This window comes from Lutjanus erythropterus, chromosome 10 (assembly GCF_056507025.1).
Source record: "Lutjanus erythropterus isolate fLutEry1 chromosome 10, fLutEry1.hap2, whole genome shotgun sequence".
Lineage (NCBI taxonomy): Eukaryota > Metazoa > Chordata > Actinopteri > Lutjaniformes > Lutjanidae > Lutjanus > Lutjanus erythropterus.
In genome coordinates, this window is record NC_139326.1 from 13,829,941 (window position 1) to 13,845,404 (window position 15,464).

Consider the following 15,464-nt stretch of genomic DNA (forward strand, 5'->3'; position numbering starts at 1 on the left):
AACTGCTACTGATCAGAATCTTCATTTTTGTGAAGCGTGGATGAATTGCAGTGTGCGCATTGTGAACCCGCCTATATAAACACATCTTACTATCAGAAAAATCCGTCCTTTCAATAGCAGCAGAATACTGCACCACTGACTTCAGACCAGGTTCTTGTTGGTCAGCAGTGCCGTTGCTTTCTGCTGCCTCAGGATATCAATGTGTCCGACCACACCTCATATTAAAACAAACACACCCATGAGCGCAAGTACTGCTACTACAACATGGGTGCTGGGTATTAAAATGACAACTGCGCCAGTTGGAAACTAACAATGACAGCTGCACTGCGTTGTGCCAGGTAAAAGACAGAGCCCTGTGTAATATTTTACAGAAAACTAACCATTCCAAGAGACATGCAGCCTTTCACAATTATGGATCGAATAAGCAAATACAGCACTTAGACTTGAAATAAATTCATCGTGTGTTAGAAATTAAAAAGTTAAGAGATGCACTGCCCACAACAGTTAAGAGATACTTTATCCAGAGCAGCCGACCTTTAAGCTAAAGGTCAGTGGAAGCTCACAGAGTCCTAATGACATTTAAAGCTCACTTGAGCTGATGTTGTGCTAAAACCTATATGTAGCAACTGAGTCTTCTTCTACTCTCTTAATATTAAATTCACATCTTCAGTCTTCAACCAAAGTGTCTTGTAGCTCGGAAACATAACATAGTGAAAGAAAACTCCCTTCAAACTAAATCATAGAAGTTCTTTTGCATAAATTATTGGTGAAATAAAGCATATTGAATGAATAGATTACAGGAATATTTATACATTACTGTGCATTCCATTTCTAAAATCAAAATTTAGCTCTGATATAAACAGAGAAACTGCAGGATTTCTCTTAACTTCAGTAAACATTATTTTTTTAAATCAGTCTTCATTGTTCACAACATGAACGTGTGTATATGTAGACAGTTGTTCCTCTTCTCAGGTTCATGGCAAAAAAATGTGGTTAAAATACAGAGAAGCTCTCATATTTCCCAAGTTTTGAGTTCCATGTTGCAAGTCTTTTGACTAAATGAATAACAGTACTTGTCTTGTGCAGGACTAAACTGTCTCCAGTCTCTCCAGCTGACACCTGACACCCCCTCACCCATCTTCAAATACACACACACACACACACTCAGTCGTCCACTAGGCTGCACTCACAAATAGATCCCCTGGCTGGCTTGCCGTCATGGCTCTGGGAATGAAAAGGACTTGGCTGGTAATGAGGTCGCTCACTCCACTCACTGTCAGCCCTGCTGCTGCCTACTACGAGGGACAGAAGGACCACAGCCCAGCATGTCGGACCAGTCGGCGTTTGACACGGACGTATGGACCCTGACCCGGTTCGTCATCGAGACCGGCCGCCAGGCTAAGGGGGCGACTGGTGAGCTGACCCAGCTCATCAACGCCATGCTGACGGCCATCAAAGCCATTTCTTCGGCTGTGCGTAAGGCGGGCCTGGCCCACCTGTAAGTACTGCGGTATCGGAATAACCATTGATACATACAGTATATGCACCCTTACATTACTGATTGATAGATCTAGTGATAGATATCTGTGATTAAACAAAGAAATATATTTTTTAAAAATGACAGTGTGAGGATACCTTATTGAACTTTGTAAGACTTGCATTGCTTGCATCCCTCCATTCAGAGGTCAGAGGTCAAGGTGAGCTGCAGAACAGCAAGTTCAGGAATTCGATGCATTGCCAAAGGAGGTGGTTTGACATTTAGCTTCACTCCCACAGTTAGATTTAGGAGCCAAGAGTCATTCAAGGGTTGAGGCTGTGTCCTTTGTATTTAAAAGTTGATTTCAACAGTCAACCGTAGAGCCAGTAGTGCTGATATGATCGAACGTTTTGTGCTGCTATATTGCAAGCGAGACAGTGAGTTTTGTGTGACTTTAGGTGCATTTCAACACTCTAATCTGGAGGTGATAAAATATTGTGCAGCTTTTTCAGTTTCTTGTATAGCAGTAGATAAAATGGTAAAACTGTGATTTCACAACATTTTTTGATTTGTTGAAAAGTGACGCAATTAACCAGTTCTTTGTCAAGGCAGTTGATCTTGGAGGGAAGCCAACACTCTGGAGAGTTATGTGAATTCGTTGAGGGGGTATAAAAGGTGATTTCTGACTGGGGTTGTGATTCAACTCTTCAGGCACAGCCCTGTCCCTGAACTTGAGGAGATTAGAGTGAATGAAACACCTAAAGGGAGCCAGCCTTTAAAGGAGTAGTTTTCTCTTTTTTAAGTGGAGTCAATATTTTAACTACAGTAGATGACACCACCCCAGTTTGGAGAAGCAGCAGGAGTACTGATGTTAGACACTTAAGCAATGTACTGATGTGGACAACATCAGCAGCAAAACGTATTTTAACCACAAAAAATATATATAATGTACAGTATATTTCTAATATTTTTACCGCTTTATCCTTATCATCTCCCATGTTCTGTCAACAGATTCATTAATGAAAACTAATATCTGCTTACAAGTACATCATAGTATTATATACTCTTTATTAAACGTTTGTATACTGCCTATAAATATTAAAAAGGGAGACATGAAGTGAAATGTTTTCCTGAAAATGTTCAGTATGAGGAATTACTGAAACTTTGCCAGCACACAAACAATGACTCATTATTCTGTGAATTTTTGGACATTGGCGTTATGTAACCAAACAAAAATCAGCTTTGTTTGAAACCAAATTAAGATAATTGATGTTCATAAGCTGACTGAATACATCTTCACCGAGCGGCTGAAACAAGCTAACAAGTTGTCTCTCTGTCGAGTTTTCTGTGTGTACGACTAAAGCTTTGCTGCTGATTGATTGGTCCACACAGGCAGGGCCTGGCGGGCTCAGTGAACGTGACGGGGGATGACGTGAAGAAGCTGGACGTGCTGTCCAATGATCTGGTCATCAACATGCTGCAGGCCTCCTACAGCACCTGCTGCATGGTGTCTGAGGAGAACAAGGAGCTCATCATTACTCCCAAAGACAAGAGGGTGAGTGGGGAACAACGCTAGTCGTCCACTGAGGACAACAACACTGCATGATGGTGGACGCTAGGTTTGTTTTTAATGTTTTAAGTTGCATTAAGCAGAAATTTTCTGTTGGAACACACCTGTCCTATAATTCACTAGTTCATCGGGTGATGCTGATTGGCTCATAGATATTCAAAAGGAAATCAGTGAATTCTCCATTTTGAGAAAGTTTGGCATATTAACTAAAACTGCTGAGAGGAGAAAAACACGTTGAAATCTCAGTTTACTGATGATCTCTGGGTAGAGAAGTCCTTCAGACTTTCAGAAGTTGAAACTGTTACATCTTGTTTCCACTTGGTGCCACCAAAGAGTCAATTTCTGTATTGATTAGTAGCATTTCTGTTATGATTATCACTCCAAATCATAGGTGGATCCATCGCAGTGAACAATCTGACAAAAATATTTCACACATATTTTGAGAGAGCAATATTTGGCTCGTGTACAGGGTACAAAATGACCATTTTTTGTCCACAGGCAAAATGTAGGGTTGGGTTTTGTTTTTGTTTTTTTTCTGATACCAGTGCTACTTTTTTCAAAACAGTACCAGTGCCTAAATGATCCCTGATCCGATACATTTAAAAAGAAAAAGCACAAAATTATGATGGATGACGTTAAAGAATGGCCTTTCTTTACAGCTGAGTCAAATTTGTATTTGAAACTGGAAAATATTTTAACTGTCAATGATGTAAAATATACTTAAATGTATCAAAACTCTTAAACTTATACCACAGATTCACATAATAAACAAAAACCCGACCCAACTACAATAGCGCAACACTAAATAACACTTGCAGTACTGATAACAGCAAAATAAATTCTGAGTTGGTATTCTTGAGCTTCTACAAAATTCTGCTTCAAACTACAGCAGTCTTTTGCAGAAATATTATATGTTAACTCACAGTTTAGTGGTGTGTCTGTAATGAATAAGTTAAATGTTCATGTAGACTGAGTGCTGTCCTGACATGTGACCACACTGTCCTCTTGTATCTTTTAAATGAATATTACATACTGAATGACACTCCTGGCTGAGGCTGAATTAAACAACCCATAAATTATTCAAAACTGATTTAAAAAGGATCCTAGTAAATTAGTATCAGATCTACAACCACACCTAAAAACTGGATGCTGTTTACTATATTTAGTTGTTTTATTCTTCTTTGACTGCAGCCATATTGATATGAAATATCAGGGTGAACACAGGTGTTAGCGAAGACACTCTGACTCTGTCTGACCTGAACGTTAACATTGATTAGTATCATTACTAACACCTGTGTTTGATCGACAAGCTCTCTTGGTATTTTTAAGAGGAAAGTTAAGACCTATCTTTTTAGTCTGGCTTTTAATTGTTAATTTGGGAGTAATATTGTGATCTTGGTCTTCTAAACTCAATCATTAGGTTTTTTTTTTTATATTATTCTTTATCTCAGTGTTGCTTTTAGTTTTACTAATTTTATTGTTGTATTGTTGTATTTTTATTCTTTTTTTTTTATTTGTTTTGGTTTATTTGGATTTTTGTCATTCTTTGCTTGTTTTTATTTATTTCCTGTCTGTTTTAATTTTGCTATGTGAAGCACTTTGGGCTGCATGTTTGGTGGTATATAAGGTGGTATATAAATGAAGCTGAGTTGAGTTGAGTTCTTGTCACTCTATTGTCTCTATGTAGAGCCTGGCAGTGATAATTATTTGTATATTTTTTTTCTTCACAGGGAAAGTACGTGGTCTGTTTTGACCCTCTGGACGGCTCCAGTAACATTGACTGCTTGGCTTCTATCGGCACTATATTTGCCATCTACAAACGGGTGAGTCTGACATCTGCAAAGATACACAAACCATGCAGGCACCGAAAACAATATTCTAATATCTCTGTGTTCATATTTACTATATTTATATTTAAGCAAAAAGTTATAAAATACATGGTTAGAGTTAATGAGGCTTATTCCATATTATCAGGTAAAACCTGTTCTGTGCTGTCTTTTAAATCTAACTGTTGATGAAATGAGACAAATATTGTTTGTAAACTGATTATATGATTATATCTCTGCATGTTTTTACTCAATTCAGAAGGACTGGTTACATTTTATGCAGCTTTGCTAATACATTTCTGCAGTTCCATGTACAAAAGAAGGAGAAATACCCTAAAATCTGGAATACTTTTAGAAAAACAAGCATCAAACAAGTAATGGATAGTGTACATTGAGCAGGTCATTATTGCTAAATACATAGTACATTATCCAGTTCATTACACACATGAGTATGTGAGTGTCAGCATGTCAAATATCAGGATATTTGAAGTGTGAATTCACAGCTTGAAAGTCCAGTAATGATCTGCAGGCACAAGGGGGCACTGCTGTCTGGCTAATCTAGGTTTCTGCAGCTAAACTGCTTCAAAAGGGAGTCATTAACTCATTTGCACAAGTGTTTTATTGGCCAAGCAAGTAGAAATCCAACTTTCTCAGACAGTACACTCAATTATTGTTGGGTATTTTATAACTTGGTTATATCAGATTGTTTTTCCCTTTTATCACCACAACTGTTGTTGTTTGTTGAAGCCTTTTGCTGCAAATATTTGCATACAGTCCTTGTACTCCTAGATTAGTAGTATTTGGGGAACTGAAGTGTGCAGGATACCACTGATGTTTTCCTCTTTGTCGGTCTCCTTTGGTTGTTCAGGTAACAGATGGGGAGCCCACAGAGAAAGATGCCCTGCAGCAGGGCAACAACATTGTCTGTGCAGGATACACCCTGTACGGCAGTGCCACCCTTGTGGCCATCAGCACTGGTGCCGGCCTCAACTTCTTCATGCTGGATCCTGTGAGTACTTCTTTGTTTTGGAGATATGAGTGTTGAATATGCTGTCTGATAATGAAATGATAGGAATTTTAAGAAAACACAAATTGACCTGTCAATCATTCATCTGTGCTGCAGGTCTCCACAGTGCAATCAGGGATACATGAAGCTGTAAACACACATAAATCACCTTTTATTGGATAGAAAGCACACCACCATAACTATCTGTGTAGAAATCCATAAGAAATTCTGCAGGATAAAATATAAATACTATAAATTTTGTGGTTCTAAGGCAAAAAGAGTATACATTGAACACTGATAAAGTATTTTAGCATGTTGATTTTTCAATGGCTGACGCTGATACAGATATTTAGAGAGCAGGGTGGTGGACAGCCAATATATAATGCAGATATCAAAACAAAGAAAAGCCATATATAGTTCAGTTATTCCATACACATCACTCTCTAATATGCATGGTTATCTTAACCAGTAATATGTTGTAATATGTATATCAATGAGTAGTTGCCAAAGAGCGAGAGGATCATAGAGACACACTGCCACTTGTGGTATTACTAAAATAATCCTGTGAGAAGTCAGGTAAAGTTTATCTTGTCAAAACTACAGTGTGTGTTGAAAAATGACCATTATGAAGATGCTGGTGGTGTGGAGGCTCCTACTGGACCATTGCCCCTGTTAAAATGAACAAATCGCCTGTACCTTGAACTCAATGCAATGTAAATTTTACCATCTGGTGGTTTTCCGTATACAGCGACTCCTGCCAGATCTAGTGTTCATCATTCTTTCATTCAATCATTCTTTTCAGCCAGTAAAACCTTTTTTATAACCTTTTTCACTCACTCAAGGTTTTACCCATATCATATTATTCTTATTACAGATTTAGATTTCCCCACAAATCTACAAGGAAAAACTTATTTTCTTTTGCTCCGAGGCAACAACCAATCATTGGGGAATTTGCTATTGGAAAAGCAGCTTTAGTTATTATAGGATGAAAAGGATCAATGTATATTTGTAAGTAATCTTGTTGTTGTTGTTGTTATGCCTTTAGAAACCCAGACTGTTGTGCTGTTTTCAAGCATGCAATTCAGCAACCACGAGACTTCTGTTGTAATACAGAACATGTATTTTGAAGACTTATCTTTCTCTGAACTGCACTGTGTTTAGGTTGTTTGTTCCCTGTAAACATGAGTAAAATTTCCAGACAGTCATTTTTGCACAAAACATTTTGATCCAGAGATTTCTCTCATACAGAAAAATTTAAAAAATACTTTTGCCCTCTTGAGCATGTTTTTTAATCCCTTTATTAATTTGATGTGCATTATCCCACCCAAAATTATGTTGCTGTTCTTCAGGCCATCGGTGAGTTCATCCTGACCGAGAGGAACGTGAAGATCAAGCCGAAGGGCAAGATCTACAGTCTTAATGAAGGCTACGCCAAGTACTTCCACCCCTCCATCAACGAGTACCTCAAGCACAAGAAGTACCCAGAGGTGAGAACATATTACATTACAACTCCACAAACGCAAACATGTAAAATCACCCTTTGAATTTGAGCCAAAGTTTTGATCACTTCTATTAAGTTTGTGGTTTTGAGTCTGACACCTTTAACTGACACTGCAAGAGAAACGTTTCCTCTCAGAGCAGCTATTCTGCTGACACACAGCGACACTCATGCTCAGTCCTGAGGCAGGATTTCAAACACCAGTGGCCTCATCATGTGAATCCTGACCAAGCGTTTGCTCTGCTAGAATGAGTTTATGAGCATCTGACTGGACCTGAGGTTTGAGGTGTCAGTGGTGAACAGTAGTTTAGAAAGTAGACAAACTGATGGGAAAATAATACGAATAATTATTGTTTGTGTGGACACAAGCGGGGTGGGGTGGGGGGGGGGGGGTGCATATCAAAGCTTAATCCTTTCTGCATCTGGAGCACTTTTAACATCAGCCACTGTGAAAGCTTCATCCAACCCAATCCAAGCAACTGATTATGGATATTTTTCAGTTTTAATGCTAAATAGATGTTTAAAAAATGACAGTGTAGTGAGCCAGCTTTAGTGTTGGAACAAACCAATATGTTGTCAATTTTAAGTGAGAGCCTTTAGTTGTAGGGTCAAAGATGCTTCATGCAACCAGGTACACAGTGGACAAACAGTAACCAACCCGAACATGTGATTGATAGTCAGTGGAGCGTGACACTTCGGTCAGACAGGATGGAGGGCGGCAACTCAGTCAGCTGAGTTGCAGGATGGTGACAGAGTTGGTGCAGGAAATATTATGTTCCTCTGGAAACGGCAGCTTCTCACTTGGAAACTCTGATGTCCCTGCAGGTCTGCACAGTCAGCACTTCTCATGCACGGTCAACAGCATGACTGTGGAGTTTGATTGGTCGTCAGCATCTGTTTCATCAGGTCATGGAGTCGCTGATAAACCGCATGTTTGTGAAATGTCAGCTTGAATGTGCATCTCTGAGGCTCAAAAACTGACTCAAAAATCTTCTACATTTATTTCCATTTTATTTTCTCTTGGCCTCCTAGATGCTTTTAAATTAAAGGGGTAGTTCATTTAAAAACTGCAATTTGAGTATCAAATACTGCTGTCTGGCTTTGTTTAAAGAGAGCAGTTGTTGTTGGCCTGAATTTCACATCAGTTACAATGGATTCAAACACTGACCCAAAGAAATGGTTCATGCAACTCTTGCAACATAATCCACTTCTGTCCATTTTACTCAGTATGTTTTAAACACTTCTACTAGACAGCTTCTAAAGACACAGCCTGTGCTTATCAACAACATGGATAATAGTTTATATGTACCGCTCACAGCTGTGATTGGTTACACTGGTTTTAAAATGTTTTTCTGTAGAAGCAGCGTTGAGTTTTTATGCACCATATATCTGGAAAAAAACTTGCAAGAAGTTTAAGGTCTGCTACAAACCACTTTTCTTAAAGTTTTGTTTTAAATTATATTGTTTGCTAGTTAGCTACAAACGGGGAAAAAGGTGTTACATTGTTTTCTGCTAAAAGCTAGAAAGCTAAGCTAAAAAGTTGGATAGTTAGCCCACTCATGCTGGGTCAGCAGACATAAGTTTAAAGTTAATACTGGGTCACTGTTTAAATAGCAGTTTAAAGTTTTGGTGCAACAGAATTAAATTTAATCTAGGTTTAGAGTAAAAACTTCCTGAATTAAAAAAAAAAAAAAACACTTAAAGTTAGTTTGAAAGTTTGGTGCAACCCAGCTTATGATATTTAGGATTGTTTCAGAGCTTTTTGCACCTTTTAAAGTACATTTTGTAGAAATTGTAATATTTTAGACTTGAAAATGGTGTAGAGTGTCTAATATCTTCCTCCAGTTAAAACTTTACATCAGTTGAACACCCATCATTATGCTACCCTTCATTTAACCACCATGACCCAGCATGATGCACCAGTAACTACACTGTTCCTCACTATCATATGTGCAGTGCATTTCAAAATAGCAAAAAGTTGTCTCACAAGGTTGAACTGGAATGCAAATTTTGAGCTTGAAAGATGTCAGGAAGGTTTAAATCTGGTGTAAAGGTGATGTGACTGTTGTCCTTTTGAAATATCTTGCTTTTTCTTTAGTTTTGTTTTTGGTTTTCTTTTCTTACTTTTGTGAGTTCTATTGCACAAATCTTTTTACAACTTCCTGGACCATCTGCTCGAGATGAGTCAGGTAAAAGTCACCTGATCAGTGTTTCCAGATCGTCACTCCAACCGGTTCTGACTTCAGCTTTTAATGACATGGAGTTTGTTTAGATCATTTTTAATGTGCTTTTTGCCATCTCAAACTTTCCCACACTCACTTGCTACTTCCTCCACTCTGTCTCTTTCATTTTCTCCATTTATTTTTGGAAGTTTCACGTTGTCTCAGTTGTTGCCAGCTGGATGTTGGAGGTTTTTGAGAATTTGTGTTTGAGTATTGCGTAGTGTGGGTGGCTCTGTTTTTTGGGAAATACTATGCATACACACACACACACACTCATGATGACTAGGATGTGACTCAGCACGCACATGACTCTGCATCACGTTGTGCCTGTCAGATTCTGCTTCACACAGACTGCTGCTGTGTTTTGTTAAGTAGTCGGTTCGAGGGAGGACTTTGGTGTGTTGAACATTAAAGTGTGGAATCTGTGAATGGAACGTGGTGAAATAAATAAGGATACTCCTCTTTCCGCATATAAAAGTGATCAAAACTGGACTCTGAATGTCCACTTGTGGAACCACAGAGTGATGTTAAAGCAGCCTGTTTGTGTAGGTTTGTTGAATACACTGACTTCCTTCTTTAACATATGTTCCAGCTGCTGCAGGTGGACTTTGACCTGTCTGCTGTTTGCTGTAGTTTTTCCTCAGCAGCAGGTCACAACAGCTCGTGAAGCAGATCTGCTGAAGCAGCAAAATTATGAGCTTCCTGACTGACTTGTTTATATATTTAATTACACTTTCTAAAATATTCTTCTGAACATGACTTAGTTATCTGTTTGCAAATAATTCAGCTTGTGTTTATTGAAAGCTCCATATTCTTCCCTTTTACATGTGTGACATGGTATTTTTTGCTTTGAACTACTCAGATGTAACATAGTTTCTACTAAACCGTTTCCATAGACAGCACTGATGCACTTGGCCTGTCAGGAATATTTTACTTGCTCTCCAAATCTGTTTTCCTTTTTCTTTTTAGTTCGCACTGCAGCTGCCCCTCACAGTTTAAGTATGTTCTGTTGCATGCAGTATGCAAACAACTTTGCACTCAACTTTGACTCTCTTGCGTCACAGTCAAGTTAAAAGAAAAAGCACGCAATTCGTAATGCAGCTAATGAGCTGTCATCTGCCTGTGTGCCCCTGGGCAGAGGATTGTGGGTCAGAACAGCCAGAAAAATATGCTGTTTTACACACTGCGAAATGCAACCAGATGCAGTTGAACGTCCTGATATATACTCTACTATGTATTGGGACATTGTAAATTTTTTTCCTGGCATATGGTTTCAAAGTTTCTTTAAAGGCAGTTGATGGCTCTGCTTTCATGGATATTACAAGGCGAATGAAGAGCAAGTTATCTAAGCACTTAAAACACGAGACAGTTTTATGTAATGTCCGTGTTCAGAAGTAACTCTCTGCATTGACTGTGTGTACGCGGGTGCGTCTTGTGACTTGCTGAGAAAACAAGTGACCTTGGTAGGCTGAGGCCATTTGTATTATAAAAAGTACTTTCAGATAATAGGCTAAGTGTTTAGACAACAATCCTCAAATAATTGATCATCACTCTGGCTTGACAAAAAAACCTCAAAGACCATGACTGGCTCAAGATTGTTGTTGGTTGCTTGTTTTCACAATAATGAAAGGAAGAGGAAATCAAATTTGTGTGTTTGTCGCTGTGACTGAACAGCTGTTTCATCTTAATACGTTACAGAACACATTTTCTCAAGTACGATTGAATTGATAACTTTTTTTGTCACTACAAAATTACCTAAACTTGTCTTTTCAGATTCACTCAACTTTTTTAAGTTAAAACAATAGTTTATTTTACAAGGTAGAGGAAACAACTACTACATACTAAAAGGATTTTGACTTAAGTATCACATAATACATAAAGTTTGTGTGCCTAAAACAAATCTGTGATTAAAAGATTATTTCACAGAGATGCAAACTATATTCTTGCTACAATCCATCCATCTTCTACTGTTTATCCAGGGCCGGGTCGCAGGGGCAACAGTCTAAGCAGGGATGCCCAGACTTCCCTCTCCCCGGACACTTCCTCCAGGTCTTCCAGGAGGATCCCAAGGCGTTCCCAGGCCAGCTGAGTGACATAGTCCCTCCAGCGTGTCCTGGGTCTTCCCCGGGGCTCCTCCCAGTGGGGTATTGCCTGGAACACCTCCTCAGGGAGGCTGGCTCCTCTCGACGTGGCCTGGCTCCTCCTTGAACCGCCACCTTATGGTGGTGAAGGGGTTTGAATACCTGAATGATCTTAGGAGCTATGTTGTCGTGGGCTTATTGCCTCTGGTAGGGTCTCCCAAGGCAAACAGGTCCTAGGTGACAGGTCAGACTAAGAGCGGTTCCGCTGCCCCCAATGAATAGTATCAGGGACGTCTACGTCGCCTGGATTGGTGTCACCGGGGCCCCACCCTGGAGCTAGGCCCGGGGTTGGGCCTAGCAGGCGAGCGCCTGGTGGCCGAGTCTTCGCCTGCGGGACCCAGCTGGGCCTAGTCCAAATGAGCAATGTGGGTCCACCTTCCCTTAGGCCCGTCGCCCGTGGGAGGGTTCAGAAGGAGCCGATGCAATGTGGTTTGGGTGGCAGTTGTGGGCGGGGGCCCCGACGACCCAACCCCAGGACATGGAATCTTGCTACAATAATGAACTGATATTTAAAATGTCCCCTTGCCTCCTACAGGATGGCAGCTCCCCGTATGGAGCTCGTTATGTGGGTTCGATGGTTTCAGATATTCACCGCACCATCGCCTACGGAGGGATCTTCATGTACCCCGCCAACGAGAAGAGCCCCAAAGGAAAGGTACACACAGACACTCACCAAGTTATCTTAACAAGATTGTCAGATTTTATAATTTTCTCTGGATCTTTAACTTATTAAAAACTCTTAAATAATTAAATAATAATGAAATTATACTTAAAAAATGCCATTTATGAACTGGGGACAACAAGCAGTCCCTCTCACACAGTTAAATCATGGTGAAATACAAGGAAATAATAAAAAAATAAGTAATAGAAAATATAGTTTTATGGGATGAATATAGTCTGTATAAAGAAATCAGAGTTGGCTTTAAATGCTACAAATACTTAAAGGTGCAATTTTACCACGTGAATAAATAGGAAACCATATCTTCTGCAATACTTTATAAATGCTCTATATAAACAAGTGGTAAATCTGGAACCCTAAAACTTTTGTACAAAAATCTGAAGCTATAAAGGGACAGCTCACCCCAAAATCAAAATACATGTTTTTCCTCTTACCTGCAGTGCTACTTGATCTCGATTTGGCGATATCAGCCGCAGATATGGAACTAAATGGCACTCAGATCTATTGGCGCCTTGAGCACCACAGCCTATTTGAAAAACTCAACAGCAGTGTCTCTTTGCAGAAACCATGACCTGGTTACTCGGGTTAATCCACAGACTTGTTGTGAGCAGTTTTAGCCAGCAGGAAGTACTTTGTTTCTATCGAACTACAGCTGACAACCATATCACCGTACTAGGAAGCTCACTGGTGCTAACATTACTACTCAGCTGGTCAGGATGTCAATGATGTTTACTTGTGGGTGTCGTTCAGTAGAAAGAGATAGTTCTTACATAAAACTGCTCACGTCTGTGGATTATCTTGAGAAACGGGGTCATGATATTTGGGGTGAATTGTCCTTTTGACTGATACACCAGAGACTGAGGTGTGGAACCGGTGACCCCTCAGGTACCTCACAGATTTAGACATTGAACTGACACTCGCACCCTGCAGCTTGCAGTAGTGTAACCTGAGGTCGGAGGTGTTTGTGATAAATAAAGCTCAGAGACAGTCGTGGCTGGTCACAACGACAGATGACAACCTCTCAACTGGTTTATTTTAGGCCGCTCCACTCTGTGACCCATTTATCCAGGACATTGTTTACATCCCTACAGTAACTGTAATCTGTTACTAATGTGCTCAAATTACAAAACAAAACATTCACGTTAATAACAGGTTGATCCACAGATTCTGATGCCGTGGTGTTTTTTTTTTTTGTTTTGTTTTTTTTTAACCACAATTGCTACTGGAAGCATAACGGCTCACAATTTTTTTGAGTGCTGTTAGGACCTTGTAAAGTTTAATGTTATCTGGTTTGTTCACGAGCTAAAAAGTAAAAGCAAGTTATATTGTTTGCTAGCTAGTTAAAAATGTAACAAAACAGTTTGCTAGATAGATAAAACATTGATTAATCTAATTATCATAGTCATGAGTGTGAGTGAAGTCATTAAAGAGGATATCTGCTTTTCTTCCCTGAAAATACTGTATGAAAAAGGCTGTTTTATTAAATCCTTTGACTCCAAAATAACACATTTATCATGTTTCTTATTTATATATTTAAAAAAAAACAAGTGTTTTTCTCTAAATCTTCTCCCCACAGCTGCGCTTGTTGTACGAGTGCAACCCAATTGCGTTCCTCGTCGAGCAGGCGGGAGGCTTAGCCACCACTGGCACTCAGAGGATACTGGACGTCCAGCCTGAATCACTCCACCAGCGGGTGCCCTTCGTAGTCGGCTCCCCTGATGACGTCAACGAGTATCTGTCCTTTGTCAAGAAGTACCAGTAAACCTGTGACGACTTCACTTACGTCAGGATTCCTCTAAATATTTCGATGAAAAGTCAGAGGACAGAAAGAGGTTTCCTAAAATCATGTTTTTTCTTGCAACGCCAAGATGTGACGAGTGTGTTTTTGAGATCAGAGGATAATTTTTTGTAATTATTAGAAATGTATTAGTGTGGAATAATTGAAAAAGAAGAACTGTTTTAATATCATGACAGATGATTTATGACCAATCCAAAAACAAAATATCACATAGTCATAACAATTGTGTCCCCTACAGCTTTCCGTACATTTCAGCTTGTCTTCGCACCTCTTTTAGAACAAAATTAATTGAAATGCATGAAAGGCTTAAATTGTAAAAAGTCATTAAACCCACATTTTTCAAAACAAATCATTATTGTTCTGTTCAGTTATTTTTTTTTAAAGTTAACAAGTGGGGGATAATGTACAGTGAGCAGGTCATTGTTGTGAAATGTTTTTCATAGAAACAAGGCTACTATTCAGAAACGAGTATTTAACAAAGCTGTGTAATAATGTTATATATAGATGTATACAATATATGCTGACTAAAAAAACTGCTAAATGTTTCCGCATTCCCTGAATTATAGTGTTTTTCAATTTATACAACATGTCCCATCCAAGTATTTACCATAAGAAGAAAGAGGAAGAATCCAGTTTCTTAATTACTAAGAATTTCTTTATGAATCTTTATTCTTTATTCTTGTTTTGAGCAACATCCTGACATAGTTCAGTTGGACTTCAGTGAGCTGTTGATAAATGAGGGCCGTTTATCAAGTTGCTAGAAACCCTTAAATTTGAGACAAAAGATACAGAGCACACCAATGTGAACATGACAAAACTTCCATTCACCTCCATTGTTTTGGAATAACGACAGAAGTTCAAGATACAAATATCTCAAAACTTGGGAAAATAAAAGCAGTATATATCCGTGGATGGACACCACCAGGGGTAAGTGAGACAATATGTTTTTGTTGTTGTTGTGATTAGGTGAACTGACCCTTTTAATCTCTCTCTTTCTCTGGCTCCTTTTTTTAGGTTGCACAACAACGCGTTCCTCCAGCTGGTCTTGTTTGCTTTGCATATCAGCCTGGACTGAACTCTGAGGTGAAATGGATTTTACAGAAATGTCTCTCTGTCTCACACACACACACACACACACACACACACACACACATACACACACATTGACCCTCATACTAGCTTTACTGCACAGGACAAAGCAGGGCACCTTTAATACTGTGATTTGGGTCAGTCAGCAGGTCACATCT

At 39.2% G+C, this 15,464-nt stretch overlaps 1 protein-coding gene across 1 annotated transcript; it reads left to right on the forward strand.

Moving 5' to 3' along the window:
* Nucleotides 1-1,279: 1,279 nt before the first annotated feature.
* fbp2 (fructose-1,6-bisphosphatase 2) lies at nt 1,280-14,365 on the forward strand. Its single transcript, XM_084728272.1, has 7 exons — nt 1,280-1,498; nt 2,870-3,032; nt 4,778-4,870; nt 5,742-5,882; nt 7,229-7,366; nt 12,276-12,395; nt 13,996-14,365. Exons 1-7 carry the CDS (start codon nt 1,326-1,328, stop codon nt 14,179-14,181), a joined length of 1,014 nt encoding a protein of 337 aa, XP_084584398.1. The 5' UTR covers nt 1,280-1,325; the 3' UTR covers nt 14,182-14,365.
* The last annotated feature ends 1,099 nt before the right edge of the window (nt 14,366-15,464 follow it).

Coding starts and splice junctions, on each gene's coding strand:
- fbp2 (XM_084728272.1), top strand. CDS start 1,326: ATGTCGGACCAGTCGGCGTTTGACACGGACGTATGGACCCTGACCCGG. Junction 1,499..2,869: donor AAGGCGGGCCTGGCCCACCT/GTAAGTACTGCG, acceptor TGGTCCACACAG/GCAGGGCCTGGCGGGCTCAG. Junction 3,033..4,777: donor TTACTCCCAAAGACAAGAGG/GTGAGTGGGGAA, acceptor TTTTCTTCACAG/GGAAAGTACGTGGTCTGTTT.